This window comes from Armigeres subalbatus, unplaced genomic scaffold, assembly GCF_024139115.2.
Source record: "Armigeres subalbatus isolate Guangzhou_Male unplaced genomic scaffold, GZ_Asu_2 Contig857, whole genome shotgun sequence".
NCBI classification, from domain to species: Eukaryota; Metazoa; Arthropoda; class Insecta; order Diptera; family Culicidae; genus Armigeres; species Armigeres subalbatus.
In genome coordinates, this window is record NW_026943653.1 from 1,713,465 (window position 1) to 1,740,949 (window position 27,485).

At 39.9% G+C, this 27,485-nt stretch overlaps 2 protein-coding genes across 4 annotated transcripts in view; one reads left to right on the forward strand and one right to left on the reverse strand.

Moving 5' to 3' along the window:
* Positions 1 to 3,912, forward strand: part of LOC134204745 (lysophosphatidylserine lipase ABHD12-like) — a 46,113-nt gene extending 42,201 nt beyond the window's left edge. For all 3 annotated transcript variants that reach the window (XM_062679566.1, XM_062679563.1, XM_062679565.1), the window contains one exon: positions 3,237 to 3,912. In XM_062679566.1, the coding sequence (XP_062535550.1) occupies positions 3,237 to 3,401 (165 nt within the window). In that variant the 3' untranslated portion in view covers positions 3,402 to 3,912. The remainder of the gene's footprint in view (positions 1 to 3,236) is intronic.
* Positions 3,913 to 3,979: 67 nt separating this feature from the next.
* Positions 3,980 to 27,485, reverse strand: part of LOC134204725 (tyrosine-protein kinase-like otk) — an 82,431-nt gene continuing 58,925 nt past the window's right edge. Inside the window, exons 3-10 of the mRNA XM_062679501.1 lie at positions 27,036 to 27,271; positions 18,499 to 18,891; positions 18,286 to 18,429; positions 17,670 to 18,227; positions 7,004 to 7,800; positions 6,770 to 6,942; positions 6,311 to 6,647; positions 3,980 to 6,242 (exon numbers count right to left, since the gene is read on the reverse strand). Of these exons, the coding sequence (XP_062535485.1) occupies positions 6,084 to 6,242; positions 6,311 to 6,647; positions 6,770 to 6,942; positions 7,004 to 7,800; positions 17,670 to 18,227; positions 18,286 to 18,429; positions 18,499 to 18,891; positions 27,036 to 27,271 (2,797 nt within the window). The 3' untranslated portion in view covers positions 3,980 to 6,083. The remainder of the gene's footprint in view (positions 6,243 to 6,310; positions 6,648 to 6,769; positions 6,943 to 7,003; positions 7,801 to 17,669; positions 18,228 to 18,285; positions 18,430 to 18,498; positions 18,892 to 27,035; positions 27,272 to 27,485) is intronic.

The window sequence follows — 27,485 nt, forward strand, 5'->3', positions numbered from 1 at the left end:
AATGGATGGGCCATCCGTTTGAAATTTTGGGGATGATTAAAAGGTGGATAATTTATTTCCCGGTGGATTTAATTCCCATTTGGGGTCTGTTCGTATAGTTAATGTTTCTGGACCTAATGCTCGGGTCCACTTTCATGTGTTCCGGCTTAGGCAGAGGTCTATGGGGTTGATGAAATGAATTGGTTTGAGCTCTTGATTGTTGAAAAGAGTGAGGTTGATAGAAAGAAGTGTTCGGAAATCTTGGTTGGGATGGGTGGGATTGATTGAAAAATGGTTGATTGAAAGAAGTGTTAGGAAATCTTGGTTAGGATGGGTGGGATTGATTGAAGAATGGTTGATGTTTTTGAGGTATGGGATGAAGAACCTGTTTTCTCGGAGGGAGTCTAGGGGGCTCAAGATCTCTTGGTCGTGGAATATAAGATGAATGTTCTTTGCTATATGGAGCAGACCGTGTGTCCATATTGAAATATTCAAGGCAAAATTGGTAGGCGTGGTTCAAGGTTTTTGGATTGAATGTTTTCAGAAGATGGCATAGGGGTTTATCCAAGCCCCTGATGAAGGAATCGATTGCTTTCTCCCTAAAGTAGTCAATATGGGAGTTGGCGTTTTTTTGGAAACATTTTGGTTCCGTTTGAACCTGAGCGATTATCGATGAGAGCAAATCATTCACCCTAGAGTAGTAGCTACCTAGGCTTTCCTGAGTGCTCTTCTTGATTGAAGTTAATTCAAAATCAAGAGTTTTCAAATCTCTTTTGTCTCTATAATAGAGAAGAAGAGTACTCTTGATTTGGTTCCAATTGTGCATTATGTTGTTAGCGTTTAGAATGTCGGCAGCTTCTCCCCTAATTTTCCTTCGGACACAACGTCCGATTAATTCAAGTTGTGCATCAGATGCACCGTTTCCTCGAAACAAGTCAAATACCTTGCACGTCGGCTAACCAATTAATCAATTCAGTTGGTCGACCATCAAAAGGTTGGAGATCACGAACAAAATCCGGTAATCTCCCCAATTCCATGAATTGTTGCATACTCAACGGCATCTCTCCAACTGGTTCTGCATCTACATCATTATTGTTAGCAGCGTGTGCCATTTTTTAAGATTTTCACAGGTTAATTATTTCACTTGTCACAATCAAAAAAAATAATATAATCAAATCAAATAATTCACAAATAACTTTTGGTATAATTGAATCAGGTTATTAGCAAATCACTTTTTGTGTCAAATACAATTTATCTAATTAAATCAAGTTATTCACAAATCACAAAAATCTAACTGAATCAAATTATTAGCAAATCACTCCTTGTATCACTTAATTCACTTTAAAAAATAGAGATAATATTAAAAATGACTTACATAAAGGACCATGTCCTGGGTCTGGCCGGCATTTGATGTAATCCGGTCTTCTGTTGGCTGTCCACCGAGGTCGGGGGAGAAGAGGCAGATATGTTGGGTTGATCCGTTTTGCTCCGCTGCTTCCGTTAGTGCTGCTTTCGCTACTCCGGGCCCTCGTATCGATCGGGATGAATTGATCCTCTGTGTCCTCCTTCTCGCTTCGTGTTGCTTCACTGTGTGTGGCTCTTGGAACCACTTTGATAATTTTTATCACTGTTTAGAATTTGGCACTATTTAGTGCTTGGCTCTAGGGACCAATCTGAAGATTTTCACACTTTGGAAACAAACACTTATACACTTCCCAGCACTCAGTGGATCTCGCCGGAGCCTCCAGTTAAAATTTTCCGCGCCGGGATTTCTTTTTAAAAAAGAACAACCTACACGTTCACGAGCCGAAATCGAACTAACGTTTATTCAATAACTAAAATTAATCAAACCTCAAAAGCCTTGCACTTGCACTTTTCCGTCGTCGCACTGTTGGGTCGCATTCCAGTTGGTTGCCGTCCGCTCCAACGTCGTCGTCAAGTGTCGTCAGCAGATTCCGATGCCCTCGTTCTGGCGGCTTCCGTTGCCAATTCGATGCGACGGAATCGTCAGCATTTTTCTAGCGCCCATCGGCTAGCTCCGTTGCTAACTTGCGACAACTGGTGCTATAGCCACAACTGGTACACCTAGCCTACACTCTGGTGTTTCCAAATGAATTTCTTAAGTAATTTATGAGAGAAAAAATTGTAATTTGATAAGAAAATTATTTTAAGCTTTAATGGTATGGGTCTACTACTAAAGACCGAATCACAAAAGGCCGAATCACGAAAGTCCGAATTTCAAATGGCCAAAAGCAAAAAAGGCTGAAAGCACAAAAGGCCGAAACCACAAAAGGCCCAAAGCACAAAAGGCCGAATGACAAAAAGCTGAAACCACATAAGGCCGAATCACAAAAGGCTGAAACCACATAAGGCCGAATCACAAAAGGCCGAAAGAAAGCAGCTGAGCAACAAAGTGTACCGGAGCGAGCTGTTTAAGGTGATTATACAATCAAGCCATGTGGTGAATTCCGAATTCACCACACGTTTTCTACTCGTATTATCAAAAGTACAAATCTAGCGTAACAATGTTCGTATAATGCTGAAAATAAAGTCGATTGTTTAGCAAAAGTAAGCAAACGATCTACGGATGTTTCAACCCCATGGGCGTTGTGGTTCTCTCAATTCGTGCTCTTGAAAAATCACTAGAAAAAGCACGTGGTTTCCAAGATGGCTGATTTGTGGCTTTGTTGTATAACCACCTTAATACTATCCGTAATTCATGTACATTTTGTTGCTCATAGATTATTTTCTCACGAACGGAATTTTTGGAATCCATCATCCAAACCTATAGAAAGGAATTAGGAACGTCTTGTCTTGCGGGAACGGAATTACGAGCTGATTAGAATAATTTAAAGGCACAGACCGGTATTTCGTAAACTCGTAAAAGCAGTCCTAGTCTTCTTGACCCGTGCCCCTATGGTTCCGCCGTCCGACGCTAACTGGCTGCCATGATTGTATGACGGAAGTGATGTTCGTGATGTAGTGTAAGAATTTACCTTTGAATAGAATGTGGTCGATTAGTTTTTATTTTTCGTTTCTCAATAGTTGCGCAGAATAGACACGTCTGCGTCCCTTTTTGGCAGTTTTCCAAGGGTTCACGTTACAAAGGTCCGACCGTGATTATTCTCGATTATCCCAGAGGTTGACTTACCTCCACACCACTATATAGTGGAAATTGAGGAATTTCAGGCTGTCGTGTGCGTATCTCAACATGCAACCATTCTATTACATGGGACGTATTTTTTTTCCATCCGCAGCTCTACCGCACCGCCCTAGACACCCGTGGCAAATCGTGGGGCCCCATCGAGTTCCACCGATTCGAGAAGACCAGCCACTACGGCCATCGGTACATCTGCCGGGCACCGAACCTGCCGGAAATCGTAATCCGTTTCTTCCGCACGTACCGCAACGAGCAGTACTGAGCAGTGTTGCAGACTGAGGTGAGTTCCAAAACCGAGCGCCAAATACCAAACATCGATTAGTTGGACGCGTGTTCGGTTCCCCATAGGGGAGAGAATGAACGCGGTTGTGATTAATTTTGTTAAAATGATAACAATAACTATGATAATTAGTAGAGTTACTAAGAGACTATTAGATGCCTGCGTCATTTTTGCTCTATAATAGGAGCGCAGTAGTGAGTCAGGGCTATTTTCCTGATTTCAAACTGATTTCAGATAGAATATACCTTTTACAATAGGAACGCCAAGCAAAGAGAATTGTATTAGTGATTTAGTCGATTGAACTACTCTCAATGTATGTGAATTAGAATTTAGTTACCTAATTGGAGATCCATAATTTATGAAACATAGCAACAGTGAAACACAAATCTAGATAGGATTTTTTGCATGATATCCGTACCAATATTGCAAGCAATTTGCCTCTGGAGAGTAGAAAATACAATTTTACATAGAGTACAACTACATTCAAGAGAAATCTTCATTTGATGACATTCTTTTGGAGAGGGACACCGTTCGGACGCATTAATTTTCAACTTGAGTAATTTAAGCATTCATTTTCCATTTATTCGCTTTTAACCAGTTTTAGCAGCAAATTGATTCTTAACTACTAAGTCTTGATAAAAATGTTACTTTCCGATAAACTAAATTGAATAATGCAGCGTTGTATGTACTGTTCCTCGAAAAAAATGACGCATTCGCAATCAAATTTTCCTCTTCTACTTAAATTGACCGCATTAACTTCGCCTTCCAAATGACTAGACCATATTTTGTGTTGTTCTTACTTGGCCAAGATAAAAAAAACTCACTATTTTAAATACAGAATTTCTCGCTAAAACGAGGGAAGAAACCGCTTACAATTGCAAAATTCAAGTTTGTTTGTCAAATTTACATAAAAAGAGTCTTACGTCTTACTACGTTTTGCTTGGAAGCAGCTTTCATTGTTCAATTTATCACTTCGGAGATTTTTCCCTACTTTCATTCAACTCAAACTATTCTCCAGTTGAGTATTTTAGAGATTCACTTACACTCTAAGAAAAATGTTATGTAAAAATGCAATCGGACTTGTTCGTTAGCCTAATTCAGTCCAAGATTGGGACAAATGCATCGGTTCTGGTTTTGAAGTTTGGTATTATACAAATGAATATTGATGAATCCTAAAGTAATGTTCCCATCGGAATAAATTTTATTTAGAAGCTACGGTTGATGTTTATTTTTACCAGCGGATTACATTATGATGATGGTGGAATAACTTCTTTGAAAGTTGAGTAAGTGTATTATTTTGAATATAATTGTCATAAGTAGCGACAGAATTGGAATATCTACGAGCGGAGATCAGGATAAAGATTTTTCGATTTTTTTTTAGTTTAAAGAACTCTATGCATTGCAACAGGAAGCGTAAGGCAAGATTGGGAAACAAATTGGTTCAACAATCGGCGGCGTTTGGTGCTTAGTATGCCGAAAAGCGGTTCTTCTACAGACAATGTGTGGTAGTTATACTTTTGTTGATATATTTTGAGTGTTTAATGATTGAAGATTGATTGATGTTCTTTTGAATATATAATGTTTGATCATATCTAAGAGGATCTACAATTGTGTGTTTATTTTTATTTATATTGTATGGCAGGCAATTATAATATGATGTAATGTTTCTGGACTCGTTTATTTTAAGCACATTCATACAATGCTAGCTGTGTTCAATATATTAGAAAAAAATATTCAAACACAAGATAAATCTGAAATAGTTTGATCCATGTATATAAATAATTTCAAACGAAACGTTTCATTAAAAAAAACCTTCCGGAATCCAAAACAAAATTCAGTCGCGTTTTCAAAGGCAATAAAAAACTCGATACTGAAGTACGCACAACTGTCATTTTTATTATTCCAGCTGTGCTGCGTCGCAGCATGCGTGGCAAAATAAAAGTGACAGTTGAGCGTTACTTCCGTTTTGAATGGCGTGGCCTTGAAAACGTGAGTTCATTTGTTTTGGTTTTCGGGAGGTTTGTCCTTAATCGAGAAACAATTATATGTCAAATTGTGAATCAATTTTAAAATAAATCAGTTTGTAAACGATAAATAATCTGAAAATTTTCGAAAGATAAAAAATAGTCTTGACATATATTATTATCCTTCTTTAGATGGTTAATCATAATTGCTCCACTTAAGATTTTTTTTTTGAAGAATGAATACTAATTACGAGTCTATAATACTAGTGCTGGTAATATTCTTATAGTACGTTTGCGATAACTTATTCCAAGATTATCTTATCAGTTTGTAGATAAAAATATTATCAAGTCTTCATTTCGATAAATGCTATCAGATCACATATGGATCCATCATATGTACGGCAGTAAGTTTCTTCATAAGTCTTATCAAACTTTTGGATAAACTCCTCATTTTGTTCGAACCATAACATGGTTTCAACAAGTTTTCTCAATAAAACCATGTTCTATAAATTCCCAATTTCAATTGTATAGAATCTACTCATTTGTTTGACAATAAATACTAATATAATACAGGATACACTTAATAGCAGACATACTCGAAAAACTGATCCGTCCCTATCCTTTGGACGAAAAAGCAGTCGTTGTGTAAAGTTACGTTCATCAATCACGAATGGCTTACATACTTAGGGGTACAGATTCCTCAATCCACCGTCGATGTTGCTCCTGCGGCCGGCTCCGACACCGCCGGCGCCACCTCTGTTGGTTCTTTTGGATACTCACTTTGTAAACAGTTTCCGATGGCTACGACCAGCTGACTGAAGGAAGGTCGCTCTTTTGGATTGACTGACCAACATGATGTCTACAATCAATTCAAAAACATAAATGTTATCACCAACATTACAATCAAAATTTATTTTCGAAACTGACCAGTATTTTGTGCAAATTTTCCGGCGTCTTTTCCGCCAGCTTCCACTCCAACTTGCCGGTTTGGGCTTGCGTAACGTACTCCTCGTCGGTGAACTCCTTGAAGGGCAGTTCCAGGGCCGTGGTAAACAGCTCCCACATCAGCACGGCAAACGAGAAAATATCGCTCTTGATGGAAAAATCGTCATCCTGGAGGCACTCGGGGGCCATCCACCGGACCGGCATCAGTTGGTTCTTGTATTTGAAGTACTCCTTGTTGTACTTGTCTCGGCTGAGACCCGGCATGGCGATTTTGGCCGAGAAGTCACTGCTGATGATGCAGTTGCGCGTTGCAAGATCCCTAGGGTGAACAAACATAGTCATAAGAATAGATGATTTGGTGATTTAGATTACTTTTTTATAACAGCAGGACAGCAGATGTGTATGCAACGAGGTCGTGCCATAAACTAAAAAAAAACTTACTTGTGGATAATCCGGGCTTTGTAGATGGCATCCATGCCGCGTCCAATTTGGTGAGCCAGTGCAAGTATCTGTGGCACATTCAACGGTGGAGGCTTGTTAGCGTTCTTCGATTCTACACTGCCATTAGGCGGAACACTCGGAGATGTAGCCAGAAGGAATTGCTTTAGATCACCCTGCAGTATGAATCCACAATTAATTTAAATTGTCACAACTTTTCGAATCAAAACCACTTACCCAATCAGTATACTCAAGTAACATGTAGTGCGGATCCTTATCACGACACAATCCAAACAGCTTGACCACGTTTTTGTGCGAGACTGTTCGGAACAGATCCAGCTGCCGCCGAAACTCCGAACAGCAATGTTCATCCTTCACTTTGGTTAACGCCTTCACCATTACCGGTTTGTAGTCATTTTCGGGCTTGATCTCGTTCAGTTCTTCATTGGACGGTTTCTTGGTAATCTTCTCATCCTCTGTCGTTATTTCAGTTTTAGTGGCATGCGCGACGTCATCACCTGCCGCTGGTTCCTTTACCGTTTCCACCTTCACAGTCTTGCAATCATTCTCCTTGATCTTCCCGATGAAGACATCCCCGAAATCGCACTTTCCAATCTGCAGCATCTCGATCACGCTCGATCGAGGCACCGCCAGTTGATCCAGCATCGAGTTGGAGCTATTTGATTTCTTGGACTTGTTCGAGTTGACCGTATCGTCACTCTTCTCCTGTCCGTCCGCCGTCGAACCCGTCTTCTGGTGACCGGATTTGGATTTGATCTTGGTTTTACCATCCTGTGAAGATTTGTCCGGCAGGCATGGTTCGATTTCGCAGTTTTTCAGATCCACGTCTCCATTTTCCTTGGAGCTCATGTTGAGCCGAGCCTTACGAGCCGCCCGACGGTGGCGACACCACAGCATCAGGCCCACCACCAGAATTATGTAGGCAAACGCAACCGACATGGTGATTAGGACGGCTCGCGTTATCAGGAAACCATCCTCGGAGGACTCTTCCGGCTGCGGCATGCTATCGGCAGCTGGAGAAACGATAATAATTTCATTTCATTATAAAATAAGTTTTTAGATCATAGTATTATGAAAATGAGCTTGTATCATTCCTCTTCTTTCTAAATTCTTAGCAGATATGTACACCCTTTTCAACATCGTGTAAAGGATCATCTTCGACGTCTCAAGTATGGAGTACTGAATGGATTGGATTTGATTGGAATTGGATTGGATTGGCTCTGAATTGGGATTGAATCTGGATTAGAGTTTGATTAGGTTTGAATTGGATTTGGATTTGAATCTGACTTGAATTGGATTTGGATTTCATTTCGGTTGGGTTCGGATTGGATTGGATTTGGATTCACTCTGAATTTGGATTAAATCTAGATAAGGTTTGGATTAGATTTGGATTGGAATTGAATTTGGATCGGATTTGAATCGCACTTTAATTGGATTTGGATTGGGTTCAAATTTGATTTGAATTGGATTGGAGTTGGATTGAATTTGGATTGGCTCTGAATTTGGAATCAATCTGAATTAAATTTTTATTGGAATTGGATTTTTATCGGATTTGAATCGGACTTGCATTGAATTTGGATTGGAATTGGAATTGGATTGGCTTCGAAATTGTATTAAATCTGGATTAAATTTGAAATTTATTTGGATTTGTATTTTATTGGAATTGGATTTAGATTGGATTTGGATTGGAAAGGCACGGCAAATGCTGGGTAAAGCGTACCATTGGTACTTCGCGTACCTGAAGGAATAAAATAGACCCCATCTCGCGGTCCTTAGCGTCTTACCCAGCAACTCCTATCCCTACCTCCCCGCGGTGCTGGCCGGGATACGAGCAACCTTAGGGAAGATCGGGTAACCAACCCCGGTGGGAACTATGGTCGTATGCTGACAGGGAAGGGGGGGTTTGCTCCTCTCCGGAGGTGCAAATCTTATTGAGCGTCTGTTCTCCATGTCAGGATCGGCTCACAACAGCGTCTGTTCTCCATGTTAGGGGCGGCTGATCATCGTCCGAGTGCCAGCGAGGGACTCTAAGTGAAACTGTGCACCATGGTCCACCGGAAATAAGGTGGAATGGTCCTCCGGAAATTTAGGGGTTTTGGTGTCAGGCCCTGCAAGCCAGCCTTTAAAAATCATAAGCAACGAACAATCAACAAGAGAGTACGGACCGGAACCATCGGCGAAGACCACTGCGACGAAAAGGGACTAGCGATTGGAAACTCGGTTCGTGGAACTGCAAATCTCTCAACTTCATCGGGAGCACACGCATACTCGCCGATGTGCTCAAGGACCGTGGATTCGGCATCGTAGCGCTGCAGGAGGTTTGTTGGAAGGGATCAATGGTGCGAACGTTTAGAGGTAATCATACCATCTACCAGAGCTGCGGCAACACACATGAGCTGGGAACAGCTTTCATAGAGATGGGCGATATGCAAAGGCGCGTGATCGGGTGGTGGCCGATCAATGAAAGAATGTGCAAGTTGAGGATCAAAGGCCGGTTCTTCAACTTCAGCATAATCAACGTCCATAGCCCACACTCCGGAAGCACTGATGATGATAAGGACGCATTCTACGCGCAGCTGGAACGTGAGTACGACAGCTGCCCAAGACACGACGTCAAAATCATCATAGGAGATTTGAACGCTCAGGTTGGCCAAGAGGAGGAGTTTAGACCGACTATTGGAAAGTTCAGCGCTCACCGGCTGACGAACGAAAACGGCCTACGACTAATTGATTTCGCCGCCTCCAAGAATATGGCCATTCGTAGCACCTACTTCCAAAACAGCCTCCCGTATCGGTACACCTGGAGATCACCACTGCAGACAGAATCACAAATCGACCACGTTCTGATTGATGGACGGCATTTCTCCGACATTATCGACGTCAGGACATATCGTGGCGCTAACATCGACTCTGACCACTATCTGGTGATGGTTGAACTGCGCCCAAAACTATCCGTCATCAACAATGTTCGGTACCGACGACCGCCGCGGTACGACCTAGAGCGACTGATGCAACCTGATGTCGCCACTGCATACGCGCAGCATCTCGAGGCAGCGTTGCCGGAAGAGCGTGAGCTCGATGGGGCCCCTCTTGAGGACTGCTGGAGTACAGTTAAAGCAGCCATTAACGACGCAGCGGAGAACAACGTCGGGTATATGGGTCGAAGTCGACGGAACGATTGGTTCGACGAAGAGTGCAGACAGATTCTGGAGGAGAAGGACGCAGCGCGGGCGGTCGCGCTGCAGCAAGGTGCCCGGCAGAACGTGGAACGTTATAGACGGAAGCGGAGACAGCAGACCCGCCTTTTTCAGGAGAAGAAACGCCGCCTGGAAGAAGCGGAGTGCGAGGAGATGGAACAGCTGTGCCGATCTCAAGATACACGCAAGTTCTATCAGAAGCTCAACGCATCCCGGAAAGGCTTCGTGCCGCGAGCCGAAATGTGCCGGGATAAGGATGGAGCATCTTGACGGACGAACGTGTGGTGATCGAAAGGTGGAAGCAGCACTACGAGGAACATCTGAATGGCGCTGAGAGTACAGGCAGTGAAAGTCAAGGCAGCGGAGGAGATGACTACGTCAGTTCAGCGGACGATGGAAGCCAACCAGCCCCCACCTTGAGGGAAGTTAAGGATGCCATTCAACAGCTAAAGACCAATAAAGCAGCTGGTAAGGATGGTATCGGAGCTGAGCTCATCAAGATGGGCCCGGAAAAGCTGGCCACTTGCCTGCACAAACTGATAGTCAGAATCTGGGAAACCGAACAGCTACCGGAGGAGTGGAAGTGCCCCATCTACAAGAAAGGCGACAAACTGGAGTGTGAGAACTTTCGAGCGATCACCATCCTTAATGCCGCCTACAAAGTGATATCCCAGATCATCTTCCGTCGTCTGTCACCATTAGTGAACGAGTTCGTGGGAAGTTATCAAGCCGGCTTCGTTGACGGCCGCTCGACAACGGACCAGATCTTTACTGTACGGCAAATCCTTCAAAAATGCCGTGAATACCAGGTCCCAACGCACCATCTGTTCGTTGATTTCAAGGCGGCATACGACAGTATAGACCGCGTAGAGCTATGGAAAATTATGGACGAGAACAGCTTCCCTGGGAAGCTTACCAGACTGATCAAAGCAACGGTGGATGATGTGCAAAACTGTGTGAAGATTTCGGGCGAACACTCCAGTTCGTTCGAATCGCGCCGGGGACTAAGACAAGGTGATGGACTTTCGTGCCTGTTGTTCAACATTGCGCTAGAAGGTGTCATGCGGAGAGCCGGGTGTAACAGCCGAGGTACGATTTTCAACAGATCCAGTCAATTTATTTGCTTCGCGGATGACATGGACATTGTCGGCCGAACATTTGCAAAGGTGGCAGAACTGTACACCCGCCTGAAACGTGAAGCAACAAAAGTTGGACTGGTGGTGAATGCGTCAAAGACAAAGTACATGCTTGTGGGCGGAACCGAGCGCGACAGGGCCCGCCTGGGAAGCAGTGTTACGATAGACGGGGATACCTTCGAGGTGGTCGAGGAATTCGTCTACCTCGGATCCTTGCTAACGGCTGACAACAACGTTAGTCGTGAAATACGAAGGCGCATCATCTGTGGAAGTCGGGCCTACTACGGGCTCCAGAAGAAACTGCGGTCGAAAAAGATTCGCCACCGCACCAAATGTGTCATGCACAAGACGTTAATAAGACCGGTAGTTCTCTACGGACATGAAACATGGACAATGCTCGAGGAGGACTTGCAAGCACTCGGAGTATTCGAGAGACGGGTGCTTAGGACCATCTTTGGCGGTGTGCAAGAAGACGGTGTGTGGCGGCGAAGAATGAACCATGAGCTCGCCCAACTCTACGGCGAACCCAGTATCCAGAAGGTAGCTAAAGCCGGAAGGGTACGATGGGCAGGACATGTTGCAAGAATGCCGGACAGCAACCCTGCAAAGATGGTGTTCGCTTCCGATCCGGCAGGTACGAGACGGCGTGGAGCGCAGCGAGCGAGATGGGCAGACCAGGTGCAGAACGACTTGGCGAGCGTGGGGCGTATCCGAGGATGGAGAGATGCGGCCTCGAACCGTGCATTGTGGCGTCAAATTGTTGATTCAGTGTTATCTGTTTAGATGTTAACTAAATAAATAAATAATTGGATTGGAATTGGATTGGTTTTTGATTGAATTTGAATTTGATTGGATAAGATTGAATTTGGATTTGGATTAGATTTGGATTGGAATTGGATTTGAATTGGGTTCAGATTGGATTGGCTCTGAATTTGGATTAAATCTGGATTAGATTTGGATTGGAATTGGGTTTGGATCGGATTTTAATTGGATTTGGATTTGACTTGGATTGGGTTCAGATTGTATTTTGGATTTGATTGGATTTGGATTGATTTTGGATTGGCTCTCAATTTGAATTAAATCTGGATTAGAATTGTATTTTGATCGGACTTGAATTGGATTTGGATTTGATTTGAATTGGGTTCAGATTGGATTGGATATAATTGGATTTGGATTGGAATTGTATTTTGATCGGATTTGAATTGGATTTAGATTTGATTTGGATTGGGCTCAGATTGGATTGGATTTAGACTGAATTTGGATTAGATTTGGATTGGATTTGGGTTGGATTTGAATTGAACTTGAATTGGATTTGGATTGGGTCAGATTGTATTGGATTTGATTGAATTTGGATTGGCTCTGAATTTGGATTAAATCTGGATTATATTTGGATTGAAATTGGATTGGATTTGGATTGGAATTGGATTTGGATCGGATTTGAATCGGACTTGAATTGAGTTCAGATTGTATTGGATTCGATTTGATTTGGATTGAATTTGGCTTAAATCTGGATTTGATTTGGATTTGAATTAAATTGGGATTGACTCTGCATTTGGATAAAATTTGGATTAGATTAGGATTGGAATTGTATTTTGATTGGATTTGAATCAGACTTGCATTGAATTTGGATTTGATCTGAATTGGGCTCAGATTGATTTGGATATAATTGGATTCGGATTGAAATTGCATTGGCTCTGAACTTGGATTAAATCTGGATTAGATTTGGATTTTTTTTTTAAATTGGGATCAGATTGGATTGAAAATAATTGGATTTGGATCTAATCTGTTATGGATTTGCATTGGAATTGGATTTGATTCGTATTAGATTTGGTTCAGAATGAGTTGGATTTCATTGGATTTGGATCGGATTTGAATTGTATTTGGATTGAGCTCAGATTGGATAAGATTTGGATTGATTTTGAATTGGCTCTGAATTTGGATTAAATCTGGATTAGATTTGGATTGGAATTGGATTTGCATTGGAATTGGATTTGGATTGGAATTGGATTTGGATCAGACTTGAATTGGATTTGGATTGGCTTAGATTGGATTGGATTCGAATCGGACTTGAATAGGAATTAGATTTGATTTGGATTGGGCTCAGATTGGATTATATTTGGATTGGATTTAGGTCGGATTTGAATTGAACTTAAATTGAATTTGGATTTGAATTGGAATCTGATTGGATTTGGATCGTATTTGTATTGGAATTGGATTTAGATCGGATTTGAATCGGACTTGAATTAGATTTTATTTAGATTGGGCTCCGATTGGATTGGATTTGGATTGAATTTGAATCGCACTTGAAGTGGATATGGATTGAGTTCAGATTGTATTGGATTTGGATTGAATTTGGCCTAAAATTGGATTAGATTTGGATTGGAATTGGATTTGGATCGGATTTTAATTGTATTTGGATTTGATTTGGATTGGGTTAAGATTGGATTGGATTTTATTGGATTTGAATTAAATCTGGATTAGATTTGGATTGGAATTGTATTTTGATCGAATTTGAATCGGACTTGAATTGGATTTGGATTGAATTTGGATTGGGCTAAGTTTGGATTGGATTTGGACTGAATTTGGATTAGATTTGGATTGGATTTGGGTTGGATTTGATTTGGACTTGAATTGGATTTGGATTGGGTTCAGATTGTATTGGATTTGATTGGATTTGGATTGATTTTTGGTTGGCTCTGAATTTGGATTAAATTTGGATTAGATTTGGATTGGAATTGTATTTTGCTCGGATTTGAATCGGACTTGAATTGTATTTGGATTTGATTTGAATTGGGCTTAGATTGGATTGGATATACAGTCAAACCTCCATGAGTCGATATTGAAGGGACAATCGACTCATGGAAATATCGAGATATGGAATAGAAAATCCCTGGGGAGCTGTTTGAAGGGACCATCGTAGTAGCCCAGAAAATATTTTTCAACATAGCAAAATTTGCTTCCATGAGTCGATATCGAGTCATAGAACATCGACTCATGGAGGTTTGACTGTAATTGGATTTGGATTGGCTCTGAATTTGGATAAAATCTGGATTATATTTTGATCGGATTTGAATTGGGTTTAGATTTGATTTGGATTGGGTTCAGATTGTATTGGATTTGATTGAATTTGGATTGGCTCTGAATTTGGATTGAAATTGGATTGGATTTGGATTGGAATTGGATTTGAATCGAATTTGTATTGGAATTAGATTTGGATCGGATTTGTATTGGAATTGGATTTAGATCGGATTTGAATCGGACTTGAATTGGATTTAAATTGAGTTCAGATTTTATTGGATTTTATTCGGTTTGGATTCAATTAGGCTTAAATCTGGATTAGATTTGGATTGGAATTGGATTTGGATAGGTTTTTAATTGGATTTGGATTGGATTAGGTTTGGATTGGATTTTATTGCATTTCAATTAAATTGGGATTGACTCTAAATTGGGTTTAATTCTGGATTAGATTTGGATTGGAATTGTATTTTGATCGATATTGATATTTGTCAATTAATTGCATATTATTCGGCAACTCGGCCGTACGAAAACCATTTTTTTGTTAAATATCTTGGCTGTGCATATGCACAGCATATGTTTCGAAATGGACAAATTGATATGAAATTTGCGAAAACGAATCCACGTGTATGCACAGCCAAGATATTTAACAAAAAAATGGTTTTCGTACGGCCGAGTTGCCGAATAATATGCAATTAATTGTAATCAAGTGTCGGTCTTTCACCGTCATTAGTCGTCTGAGTACACGCGACCGCTTACGTTAAGGCAATCAAACTCATCAAATGCTTTAGCCAAGCAAGCCTTTGGCACAGCAGAGTGCGATTGAATTCGCATTCCATACCGTCCCGCCCAGACAGTTACTGGGGGCATGGAGTGCGATCCTCTCGTTTAATAAACAATGTGCATTCGCTTGGCTGTGGGTATACAATAGTAAAGCACATGTGGAGATTGGACAAATCAAGCATCCGAAAGATATTCAATTTGCAAAAAAGAGAGCTAACCGCGGTGGAGGTTGGTACTCGGATTCTGATGGCTTTTCCGCAAACGTGACCTTTAAGTGGTCTTGTTGTGTAGGGGTTATCACGCCTATCTAGAGAGTAGGAGGTTGAGGGTTCGAGTCCCTCCAAGACACGTGGATTCTTTTTCGCAAATTTCATATCAATTTGTCCATTTCGAAACATATGCTGTGCATATGCACAGCCAAGATATTTAACAAAAAAATTGATATTTGTATTTTGATAGATTTGGATTTGAATTGGATTTGGATCGGATTTTAATTTGATTCATGTTGGATTTGGTTCAAATTGGATTGGATTTGATTGGATTCGGATTAAATTTGGAATTGAATTGGATTTATATTGAATTTTGATTGGACTTGGATTGGTATTGGATTGAATTTGTATTTGGATTAGATTTGGATTGAATCGGGTTTGGATTAGTATGGATTTGGATTTTGAATTGAATTGGATTTGGATTTGATTGGAGTTATTGAATTTGAATTACATCTGAAATGGATTTGAATAAGATTTTAATTAAATTAGGTTTGGATTTGGATTTGATTCGAATTGGATTTGCTCTAAATATGGATAAAAACTGGAATACATTTGGATTGAATTGGGACTGGAGTTAGATTGGATTTGGATTGAATTTGGATTTGATTGGAATTGGATTTGATTTGGATTGGGTTCGGATTTGATTCGATTAGGATTGCATTTGGATTAAATCTGAATTAGATTTGCATTGAATTAGTATTTGATTGGAATTGGATTGGATTTGAATTGGATTGAATTTGATTTAATTTGGATCAGATTTGGATTGAATTTAGATTGGATTGGATTTGATTGGATTTGGATTGGATTTGGATTTTATTTGGATTGGATTTGTATAGTAATTGGATTCATTTGGATTAGAATTGGATTGGATTTATATCTGGATGAAGATTGGATTGGAATTGGTTTGGTCTGGATTTAATTTGATTTTGGGTTTATTCTGAATTAAATTTGGATTGGATTTGGATTTGGATTGGAATAGGATTAAATTTGAATTGGATTCAGATTGAATTTTATTTGGAGTTGGATTGGATTTTCATTAGATTTTTATTTGCTTTTCATTTGATTTGAATGAGATTGGATTTGGATTGTATTTGAACGTGATTCGAATTTGGATTATTTTTGGATCGGAGTTCAATTTTGGTTAGATTAGATTAGAATTACATACAAATTTGATTTGAATTGGATTCCATTATGATTTGGATTGAATTTGGAATTGTTTTTGATTGTATTTGAATAAGATTTGGATTGGATGTGGAATAGATTATAATTATATTTGGATCGAGTTGGATTGGATTTGCACTCGATTTGGAACTGTCAAAATCACCGAAAATCAGTTAAATTTTTTACCGAACAGTTCTGCTGTTGAGATTTCGGTAAAATTTTACCGAATTCGGCGATTTATTCTAAGTGTGTAGGATTAGATCTGTATTGGCTTCGAATTAGAATTGTGTTTGGGAGTACCTAACAATGGATCTGTTTCTGATCTATATTAGGGTTGAATTGGAATTAGATAAGATTCGGATTGGATTTGGATTGGATGATTGGATTGATTAAATTGGTTTTAGATTGGATTTCGATTAGATTGGTTTTATTTGAATGGTTTGGTTTGGTTTTATTTGAATCGGATTGAAATTGGAGTTGTATGGACTGTATTCGGATTACCTTGGTTTTGGGTTGAATTTTGATTTAATTTGCACTGGATTCGGATTGAAATTCAATTCGGACTGGGTTTGGAAGATTTGCATTTGATTTGGATTATTTTTAACTGGAATCTTATTTGTTTTTCGTTAGAATTTAGATCAATTCTGTATCGTATTTGGGTTAGTTTTGAATTCAATTTTGATTGGATCGGATTTGGCTCTTATTTGGATCCGATTTGGATAGGATTTTGATTAGGTTCTGGTTTACGTTATTTCTGATTGGGCCAATTTGTTTTACTTAGGTTTTGATTGGAGTTGATTTGATTAATTTTGGATTATGATTTGGTTGGCTTTGAATGAAATTTTTGTTTGAGTTGGATTGTATTTTGATTGCATTTAGCTTTGATTTAGATTCTCTTTAGGGAGCATCCATAAATTACGTAACGCTTAGAGGGGGAAGAGGTTGCCCGAAGTGTGACAATCAAATTTTTTAAATGATTGATACAAAAAGTGTGACATAGGAGGGATTGGGGGTTGAAAATGGCCAATTTTTGCGTTACGTAAATAATGGATCTTCCCTCACGGAAAGATTCTAATTGTTTTTAGAGGATTCGATGAGACTGAATTTTTAATAATTTTGGATAAGATTCGATTTTTGTTTTAAATTTGGAACCAATGTTTTTTTATTGGTTTGGTTTTGAATTTTATTTTTAATTTGGATTGGGTTTGCAGTTTATGGGTAAGCAACGCTTAAGAGTTAAGCGGAGGTGAAGAAATTGGCCCTAAACACAATTAATCCATAAAAATTATTCACTGTGTTGATTTTGCTACACAATACTTACGTTTCACAATCAGGTGAACCTCCTCGCGTTTCAATCCCGCACTGTTTCCAATCGTGCAGCCGTAGTTCCCATCATCCTCCAGATGCACCTCGGTCAGCACCAATGTGCCATTGTCCAAAATCCTGTACCTTTCGTCTTCGGTCTGATTGGAACTGTGCAGATACTGCAAATCCTTATCCCACTGAATGGTAGGCTTCGGATCACCCGTGGCCACACAGTGAATGAACACCGTCCCCATCTCGGCTACCTGTATCGATCCTTCCGGAGCTATTTCAAACTTTGGCGCCACAACTACGTGCACCTGCACGGAGGCACTGATTTCGCCTTGGCTGTTGGAAGCGACGCAAGTGTAGCTTCCACGGTGATCGGTGGACACGGTTCGGAAAGTGAGCGTTCCGTTGACGTCCTCAACCGAATCCGGCAAATCGGATTTGGTCCCTTCGGTTGTCCAATGAACCGACGGGGTAGGCGTTCCCTGTGCTTTACAATGGATTTTGGCGATTGATCCGAGTTCTAAGTTTTTCGAAGATGGCGGTTTGGGAGTGAATCGGAGATTTGCTACACGAATCAAAGACTTAATTATATTGAGTAAGTCAAAATATATTGAGTCACTTACATATGATTTGTAGTTCTGCCACGTTGGATGTCACCATGAAATCGCTTCCATTATTAGTCACCTGACAATCGTAACTACCTTCATCGCTTGCAATGACCGAATTGAAAATTAACGATCCATTATTCCGGTCCACGTGGATTCGTCCTGCATCAAAATTAAAATTTGAACAACATAATTTTTTTTGCACATTTTCAAAAAATTGAACAAACTAACCATCGTCCCGGTACACGGTGCTCTCGGTTGGACCATTCTCGCCGTCTAGCCCATCCACTTTGTCCCACTTTCGAATCACCTTGCCATCCTTACGCCACTTCAGTACGAGCAGACCGGAGTCGTTACCGCCAGCGAGCGACGACTTGAAGCCACAATTAAAAATAGCGGCGGCACTTTCATTCACAACCACATTGACCGGATGGTCAACGATTTGCACCGGGACAGCTGAGCCATCCGCGGACAGCAACGGCAGAGATGTACCGGCAGGCAACATCGACGTCAGGGGGGATGTGGCTGTAAGGGCGGCGGCGATGAGCTTATCTCCACGTTTTCCCCGGCACAGTAGCGAATTTCGGCTTTTGGTGCAGTCGATTTTGGCGCTGTTGTCTAGTACTGGAGGGAACAAAGAGGAAGAGAGAAGAAGGGAATTGTATTGAGCATATGGTGGAGGTTGAAAGGGCCGCCGCTGGGCACGATGCAGTCGAGTGATCAAATTGCAATGCTATGTTGGTGCATCGGAGAGCGAAACATGAGTCTGAATGAATATCAGACCGATTCAGAAATGATAGACGATGTAATACGTTATTTGTAGGAATTTTTGGAATGGCGATTGTGCGCTTCATTCAAATTTTTTTGGTGCCCACCAGAAGCAATGGATTCCGATCTATCTGGTAGTATCGTCAGTTGAACGAAATTAGGTAAAAAAGAGAGTAGTAGCTTTTTTTAAATTTCATGGTCAAATACGCCTATTTGTAAAAAAGTTCCTAGATTTAACCGATTCAATACGGATTTTTTTTCGTTGTATTTCAACATAAATTTTGGACATTCTGCTTCAAAAACGCAAACCATGAAACAGTAGAAATATGGGGGAAAATTTTTTTATTGAATTCTTCTAGGGCTTCCAAACCTTCCTTGAGTTCAGATCTTGATGATATACATAAACAACAAAGCGTTTTACGGGGCCTCAATCCTAATTTGAAGTTGGAAATGCTATTTGAGACATAATTAAACTATTTTTATCAAATCGCAGTGATACCAGAACATCAACGGTACTCCAAACTATTCTTGAGTTCAGATCTTGGAGGTCTACAAGATCAACAGAGTAATTCATAAGTTCCCGAGCTTGTGTCTTAGTTGGAGAAGCCCCATGGAACATCATTACAGCAGTATATACAAAATACAACATTCCCAGAATATCTACAGCACTCTAAACAAGTTGAGTTCAGATCTTGGAGGCCTACAAGACCAACAGAGTGATTGATAGGTTCCTGAGCTTGTGTATTAGTTGTAGAACCCCATGGGACATGGTTTAGTCAGTATATAAAAAAATCTACATTCCCAGAATAGCTACGGTACTCCAAACCATTCTTGAGTTCAGATATTGAAGTTCTACAACACCAACAGAGTGATTCATAGGGTCCTGAGCTTGTATGTTAGTTAGAGCAACCCCATGGGACATCATTCCACCAGTATATGCAAATCACAACATTCTCAGAGTTCCTGCGGTGATCCAAATCATTCTTGAGTTCAGATATTGGAGGTCTTCAAGACCAACAGAGTGATTCATTGATTTCCGAGCTTATGTGTTAGTTGGAGAAGCCCCATGAATCATCATTACACCAGTATGTACAAAATACAATATTCGCAGAATATCTACGGTACTCCAAATCATTCTTGAATTCAGATCTTGGGGGTCTACAAGACCAACAGAGTGTTTCAAAGGCTACTCAGCTTATATGTTAGTTGTAAAAACCCCATGAGACATCATTACACCAGTATATGCATTTTTGAGTTCAGATATTGGAGGTCTACGAGGCCAACAGAGTGATTCATAGGATCCTGAGCGTATGTGTCAGATGTAGAAACCCCATGGAACATCATTATCATTACACCAGTATAAACAAATAATAAATGCCCAGAATATCTACGGTACCATAAATGAGTTCAGATATTGGAGAAGACCAACAGAGTGAATCATAGATTCTGAAGTTTGTTCGTTAGTTGGAGAACCATCATGGAACATCATTACACCATAATATAAAAATCTCAAAACAATTACGGAACTCCAGAATTCTATAACAGAGTGACGCATTGGTTCCCCAATTGGTACTTGCTTGTTAGTTGGAATTGCTCCAAAGGACATCATTACGTACACAGTACGCACGTACGAAAAAAAAAACGCTTTATTGTGATCACAAACATCGCATCCACATTTTTTTTTCGTTCCATTTATCGTCAATAGTGTTATAGAATAAAGCTTGGTCTACGGGGATCACAGCGTCCCTTGATGACCAGCTGTACATGTGAATTATTGCTACTCCATAATCGATCAGAATACTTACTTGCTTCATACTTATTATACATATTGTATATTTTATACGATATGTTTACCATTTCTATAAGTATTGAAACCACCAAGGGGTATCATGAGATGACAGTCTATCCAATGAATGAGGATTGCGTACCTAGAACTGAAGAAAGCTTGCAACACATTCAATCGACAATATAATTGGTTTCAGTATTGCACTAAAGTGTATTTTACTAAGACTAACATTTATATGTAAGAGTAAAGTAATTTACGTATGAATAATATCACAAAATTTCATTTCAAACGCCTTTCACCATACTTATCCCAAAATGAATTAAATGTAATAGCTAAAATATGTTGCTAAAAAAATCTATCCCTCAGTTCTTCTGCAACCATTTAATGTGATTCTGTGAGATCGTCAACAGAAGGTGCTTTAGTAAAACTGTCGAATCGACATAAGCTCTGGTGTACTGCTCCAAACATGCAGCACATTAGGAGTCAACTTTTTGAAAGCAGTGTACCAAAAGAAATCAAATTCCCTAGATGTACTTCACCATACAATTTTTTGGCGGTAAATTCATGCTAGACCATCGTACATCTTCTTGTTGATCGATATGAATATAAAGAATTGAACTCATGGACAGTTTGGATTGTCGTACATGTTCAACGAATTCTGTAATGTGTCTATAATAGTGTAACGAAGTCCCGTGTCGTAGATGTCGAACGAATTCTGTGGTGTGTCTATAATGGTGTAACGAAATCCCGTGGACCTATTACAACTCATAAAAATAGTTTAGACATCGATAATCTCCATGTCGATCATTTTGAATATTCAGATCTGTACTCTAGGACAGTTTGGAGTGTCATATATATCGAACGAATTCCGTGGTCTGTCTATAATGGTGTAATGAGGAACTCTGGAGCTATTCCAACTCATAAAACTAATAGGGACATCGAAGATCTTCATGTTGATCGATTTGAATATTAAGATCTGAGCTCAAAGAGAGTTGGGAGTGCCGTAGATTCTGAAACAAATTCTGAGGTGTGTCTGTAATGGTGATACGAGGTATCGTGGAGCTATTCCTCCTCATAAAACTAGTGGGGACATCGAAGATCTTCATGTTGATCGATTTGGATATTAGGATCTGTACTCAAGGATAGTTGGGAGTGCCGTAGATGTCGAACGAATTCTGTGGTGAGTTCGAAATGGTGTTGCGAGGTATCGTGGAGCTATTTCACCTCATAAAACTAGTGGGAACATCGAAGATCTTCATGTTGATCGATTTGAATATTAAGATCTGAGCTCAAAGAGTGTTTGAAGTGTCGTAGATGTCGAACGAATTCTCTAGTGTGTCTGTAATGGTGTAATGAGGAACCATGGTGCTATTCCAACTCATAAAACTAGTGGGAACATTGAAGATCTTCATGTTGATCGAGTTGAATATTAACATCTGAGCTCAAAGAGAGTTTGGAGTATCGTAGATGTCGAATGAATTCTTTGATGTGTCTGTAATGGTGTTACGAGGTATCGTGGAGCTATTCCACCCCATAAAACTAGTGGGGGCATCGAAGATCTTCATGTTGATCGATTTGAATATTAAGATCTGAGCTCAAGAAAAGTCTGGAGTGTCGTAGATGTCGAACAAATTCTCTAGTATGTCTGTAATGGTGTAATGAGGAACCCTGGAGCTATTCCAACTCATAAAACTAGTGGGGACATCAAAGATTTTCATGTTGATCGATTTGAATATTAAGATCTGTACTCAAGGATAATTTGGAGTGTCGTAGATGTCGACCGAACTAAGTAGTGTGTCTGTAATGGTGCAATGACGTACCGTGGAGCTGTTCCAACTCATAAAAATAAGAAAATTATTTTGAGCTTTTTAGTGGAATGTTTTCACCTGTCATAAGACGAGTTTATACAATCCCATTGAATTCCACCACTTAATTGTATCTTGACAGATACGTATTTCGACCTCAAAAGTAAGGCCGTCTTCAGTGTCTCGTACTTGACTCGTACTTTCTACTCGCTTGATGCGCTTAATGCTTAGGTATAAACTTGAAGAGCCAGGAGCTACCATTTCCTTGATCTTTATTCAACAACAGTAGAAATAAGCACCGTAGTAAGATAAGTACCTAGATAAATTATTATACCTACGCATAGTATAAATAGTGTAAGCTGCGATCATTTTCTTCAAGTCGAGTCAAGTACGAGACACTGAAGACGGCCTTACTTTTGAGGTCGAAATACGTATCTGTCAAGATACAATTAAGTGGTGGAATTCAATGGGATTGTATAAACTCGTCTTATGACAGGTCATAAAAATAGTGGGGACATCGTAGATCTTTTTGTTGACCGATTTGAATATTAAGATCTGAATTCAAGAACTGTTTGGAGTACCGTAGATATTGGAAAAGATCTGTTATATCGCTGGACAGGCGCCGGATATTATCATGAAGCTTTTCCATTTCAATTTTTTAATCAGAATATGTTAAAAAATGGTGTTGATTCCTTAGAACATCAAAATTAAAACTCAAGGATAGTTTGGATGCTCTAGATCATCCTTAAGCCCGTAACCTGACCTGGGCAATCTTTTTCCTGGATGGAACATTTAATTTTGAACATTTTTGCTGAGTGAAACTTACGAAGACATAACATACTTAGTGATGCATCTCCCAATCCGCCTCGGATTTTGGAAATGTTGCCAGCTACTGAAAATACTCTCTCTGGTTCGACGGAAGTTGCATTTAATCCTCTCCGATTCGTTTTAGAAGAATTGCTTGCAAGAGTCCTGGTGTCAACGAATTTGCCACCAGCAATGCAAGTGTTTTTTGCAATCTCTTCACAAGCTGCCGTATCTTCAACGATCGCATCTGGAATGGTTGAACGCTTCAAGATCTCGTCTGGATATATTTGAGAAAAGGTCCAAATCGTTTCTAAGCAATTGCTTTACTGTAGGATTATTCAAAAAGCAAAAAGATCGGCGTATTTTGATCGATTCTTTTGGATTCCTTTTCGAGAGCATCGAATAAGTTGGTGGCCATTCCTGTGGCTTGTTTTGATAATTGATCCGACATAAAATAGAGGGCCTCGTCAATTTCAGTGAAGAGTAGTTCGACAGCAGCTTGAACAGGTTCGAGCGCTTGAGTTATTCCACCTATTGCCAAAAAAATATCATCTGAAGTTGAATTTTTGATTTTGAATTGAAACTTCAAATCGATCAGAGTTTTTTGAACGGATTACTTCAACTCATAGAGCTGTTTGAGCATGGATAACATTCTATTCCAACCTGTCATGGTATCAGCCACCAATACATATTCTTTACCGAATTCAGAACGGACATTTTTGCAGCAAATTATTTATCACAGGTGATCTCCGGAAGAGAATTACTACGGCACGAATCTTTTTCAGAATTTCATATATTGTGGGAAAGTTCTCGACGATGTAAACAATATTTATTGAAGAAAAAAGTGATTGACAATTAGACAGATGGCTAAGAGTATTAAGCAACACTCTATTAATGACGATGTTAATCGATTTTTGCTGTAGCGTAAACGTCGTTAATGAAACTTATTTGTGCAAAGATTTATTCATGCGCATTGACAGCAATATTTTAAATACCGAAAATACCGGTATTTTACATATCTAATACCGGTATTTCCGGTACTCAAAATTGGCCGGTAATACCGGTATTACCGGTTTCGGTACTACCGGTTAGACCACCCTAGTTATATATGACCCATCCGTATTGAATCGGTTAAACTGATTACCGTAATAAACTTACGTGAAAAATGACTTTGACTCGGTTTTTAGCAGCCACTCCAGTAGACACTACTAGACAGGCTGTGTAAGACTTTTTTTCTCTGGTCCAATAGAGTACTTTTCTGAACGGACTTTCCTAGTTTAGCACATTACTGCCGTAATCTGGAAAAGTGACGTAACAGCCATTTTACAACATGCATGTTTTCCATTTTTCTGTTAAAGAGCTCGATGAGTAGTACTCGTTAACACCATTTTTGGAAAATGGCGTATACGTCACTTTTTCAGATTACGGCAGATTAGATGAACGGATAACAATCACACTATTTTAGCATGCAAGAATTTCTGTATCTTGGAACATTAGTGACGTGCGATAATGATGTTACCCGCGAGGTGAAAAGGCGTATTGCAGCTGCAAATAGGGCTTATTACGGACTTCGTAACCAGCTTAAGTCCCGTAGTCGGCAAACGAAAACAAAACTCACGCTGTATACTACTCTGATTCTTCCGGTGGCTTTATACGGCCATGAAACTTAGTCAATACCCGGAAAGCAGGCAATTAACTTTGATTGAACTAAGAAAGAAAGAATCATATCCACTATTATACGTTCTTCAATCGAAGTGATCATACTTTTTTTCAAGAATTATTCCTTCCAATTCTTTGTCTAGACGAAGAATTACAAAGAATAAATTTTGGCTGTTACGTCCTTTTCAATTGTTCGTCTAGAAGGAAGGTATCATACTCTTTTTTACAGGGGGAGAAGGCGGAGCACTGAAGCCCTACCCCGACATGTGCAACATCTGGATTTGGTTCTAAAATGTAACAGTGTTAAATCTCTACCACCTTTTTGTTATGGCGAGGCAATTTTTATGCACACTTTTGTTTTCGATATTTTATCAAAATCAAACACTCAATCATGCAGCAATATAACGATGTGGTATGCATGAGAAACCTGCCTGATTGAAGCGACTCGAAAAAGAATTTATTTGCAGTAACTAACCGAATATAAATATGTTCGTATTAACAATTGCGCCCTAGTGGTTCTAAGCTTCGATGCAGAGTACACGAGCTTTGTTCGCCAGTGATAGGCGTACGGGGCCCTTGCTATCTTAGTCCGAGCAAATGCGCACCTTTAAAGAAGAAATCATACCCTCTTTTGCTTAAACCGAGTGAATGCATGCATTAGAAAATGGTTAGTTTATTTGAAGCAAATATCTTTTTACCTCTCTTGTACAACAAAGAATTTTGACTCAGCTCGACGAACTGAGGTGATGTCTGTATGTGTGTGTACAAATTTTGTAGACACACTTTTGGAGCTTATCATTGCCCGAATTACTCGCAACTGGTTCTATTCGACGGGGAATCCTGTCTTATTGTTTGCTATTGAGAATTGACCAGATCGAACTATGGAATCAGAAGTGATAACCAAAATACTACTTTTTATACCCAAAACATGCTAAAATACTCATTTATATTCTTTTAGTATTTTTATGCACGAGAAAGGCACCAACATCGCTAGGTGGATTAATCAGGGTTTTTCAGCTTGTACATGCTTTCATAGAGGGATAGTTTATTGAATGTTGAGTAAACGAATTGTTCTTGTGTAAGCCTTCTGTAAGAAACGCGATTAGTAAGGCCGTAAAGATTGCTGATATTTTTAAGTCTTGAGGAATTTCTGAAATTATTGTTAGAATATCCGTCGAGCTGAGCCTCTTATCAAAAGTTCGTTTAAGAGTGAACATTTGCTACAGGTACAGCCTGTTTTTTTTTATTAAACTCTTTTAATAAAATGTCTTCATCTGGCATAACACGAATTTAGTACCATTCCAATTAATAGCACCACGTTGTAATCTTTACAGATACATATTTCGACTTCAATTTTAGGGCGTCTTCAGTGTATCGTACTTGACTCAACTTCCGGTACGACACACTGAAGCCGGCCTACAGATAAGGTCGAAATACGCGTATGTAAAGATGGAATTAAATGGAAAAATATTAAAGTCGTCTTATGACAGATTTACATATAGCCTTTTTTTTACACCTTGGTTTACGAGAACGATTGAATAGTTCTCCTATCTATTGCAATAATTTTCAAATAAACATGAATTCAATAATAACATGTGGAAAGTCAACATCAGCCAGGCGTCTCCATCAAAATAATGTTTTCTTGAATACACCTTACATAACCGGATATCAGTTCCATCTTTACTGAATTTTTCATTCGTTTAGGACTGGTATGCGATCATTTGCAACGAATCATATGTAAATTTTACCCAAAACCCCATTATACAGCTTCTGATCACGAACAGTCGATGTATCCTGCTTTATTACTGCAAATTATGGTTAATTTCGTCACATCCGCATTCTCTCATTGTTCCGATCCAGCAAGCTGCTCCATAATGCATGAAATATTTGTCACAAGAATTCGCTACCCCACCCCGCACGGTGCACACCAAGGAAGTACTTACCATTAGCACTTGCTCCTGGCACTCCGTTGCTGGGACCTGTAGTGCCCTTCAACTTGAGCCGGTAGTTTTTGACGCTCGCGACCGACGTCGACGATGTCATTCCCCCGGTTCCGGCGGCCCCGTGGTGCACCACCAAACATCCGTAGACGCCATTATCCTTGGTTGTTGCATTTTTTATGTGCAGCTTCCGACGCTGAAAATCGATATGCGCCGATTTGGTGAGTCGTTCGTTGTTTCTGTGCATGGTGGAAAACGAAAACCGGAAGAGGAAAAGAAGGAAAGAAATGAGAAGAATCGTTCTTGCTGTATGAAAACTGCATATATTAGGGTGTCTCGTAGCAGTAAAAAACGACAGGGTCAAAAATGTAGGGTCAAATTAGGTCAGTCGTACTACAGTCGTTGCGACAAAATTGTGCACTGCTAGGGAAGATAAATAAGTTTCAAATACAT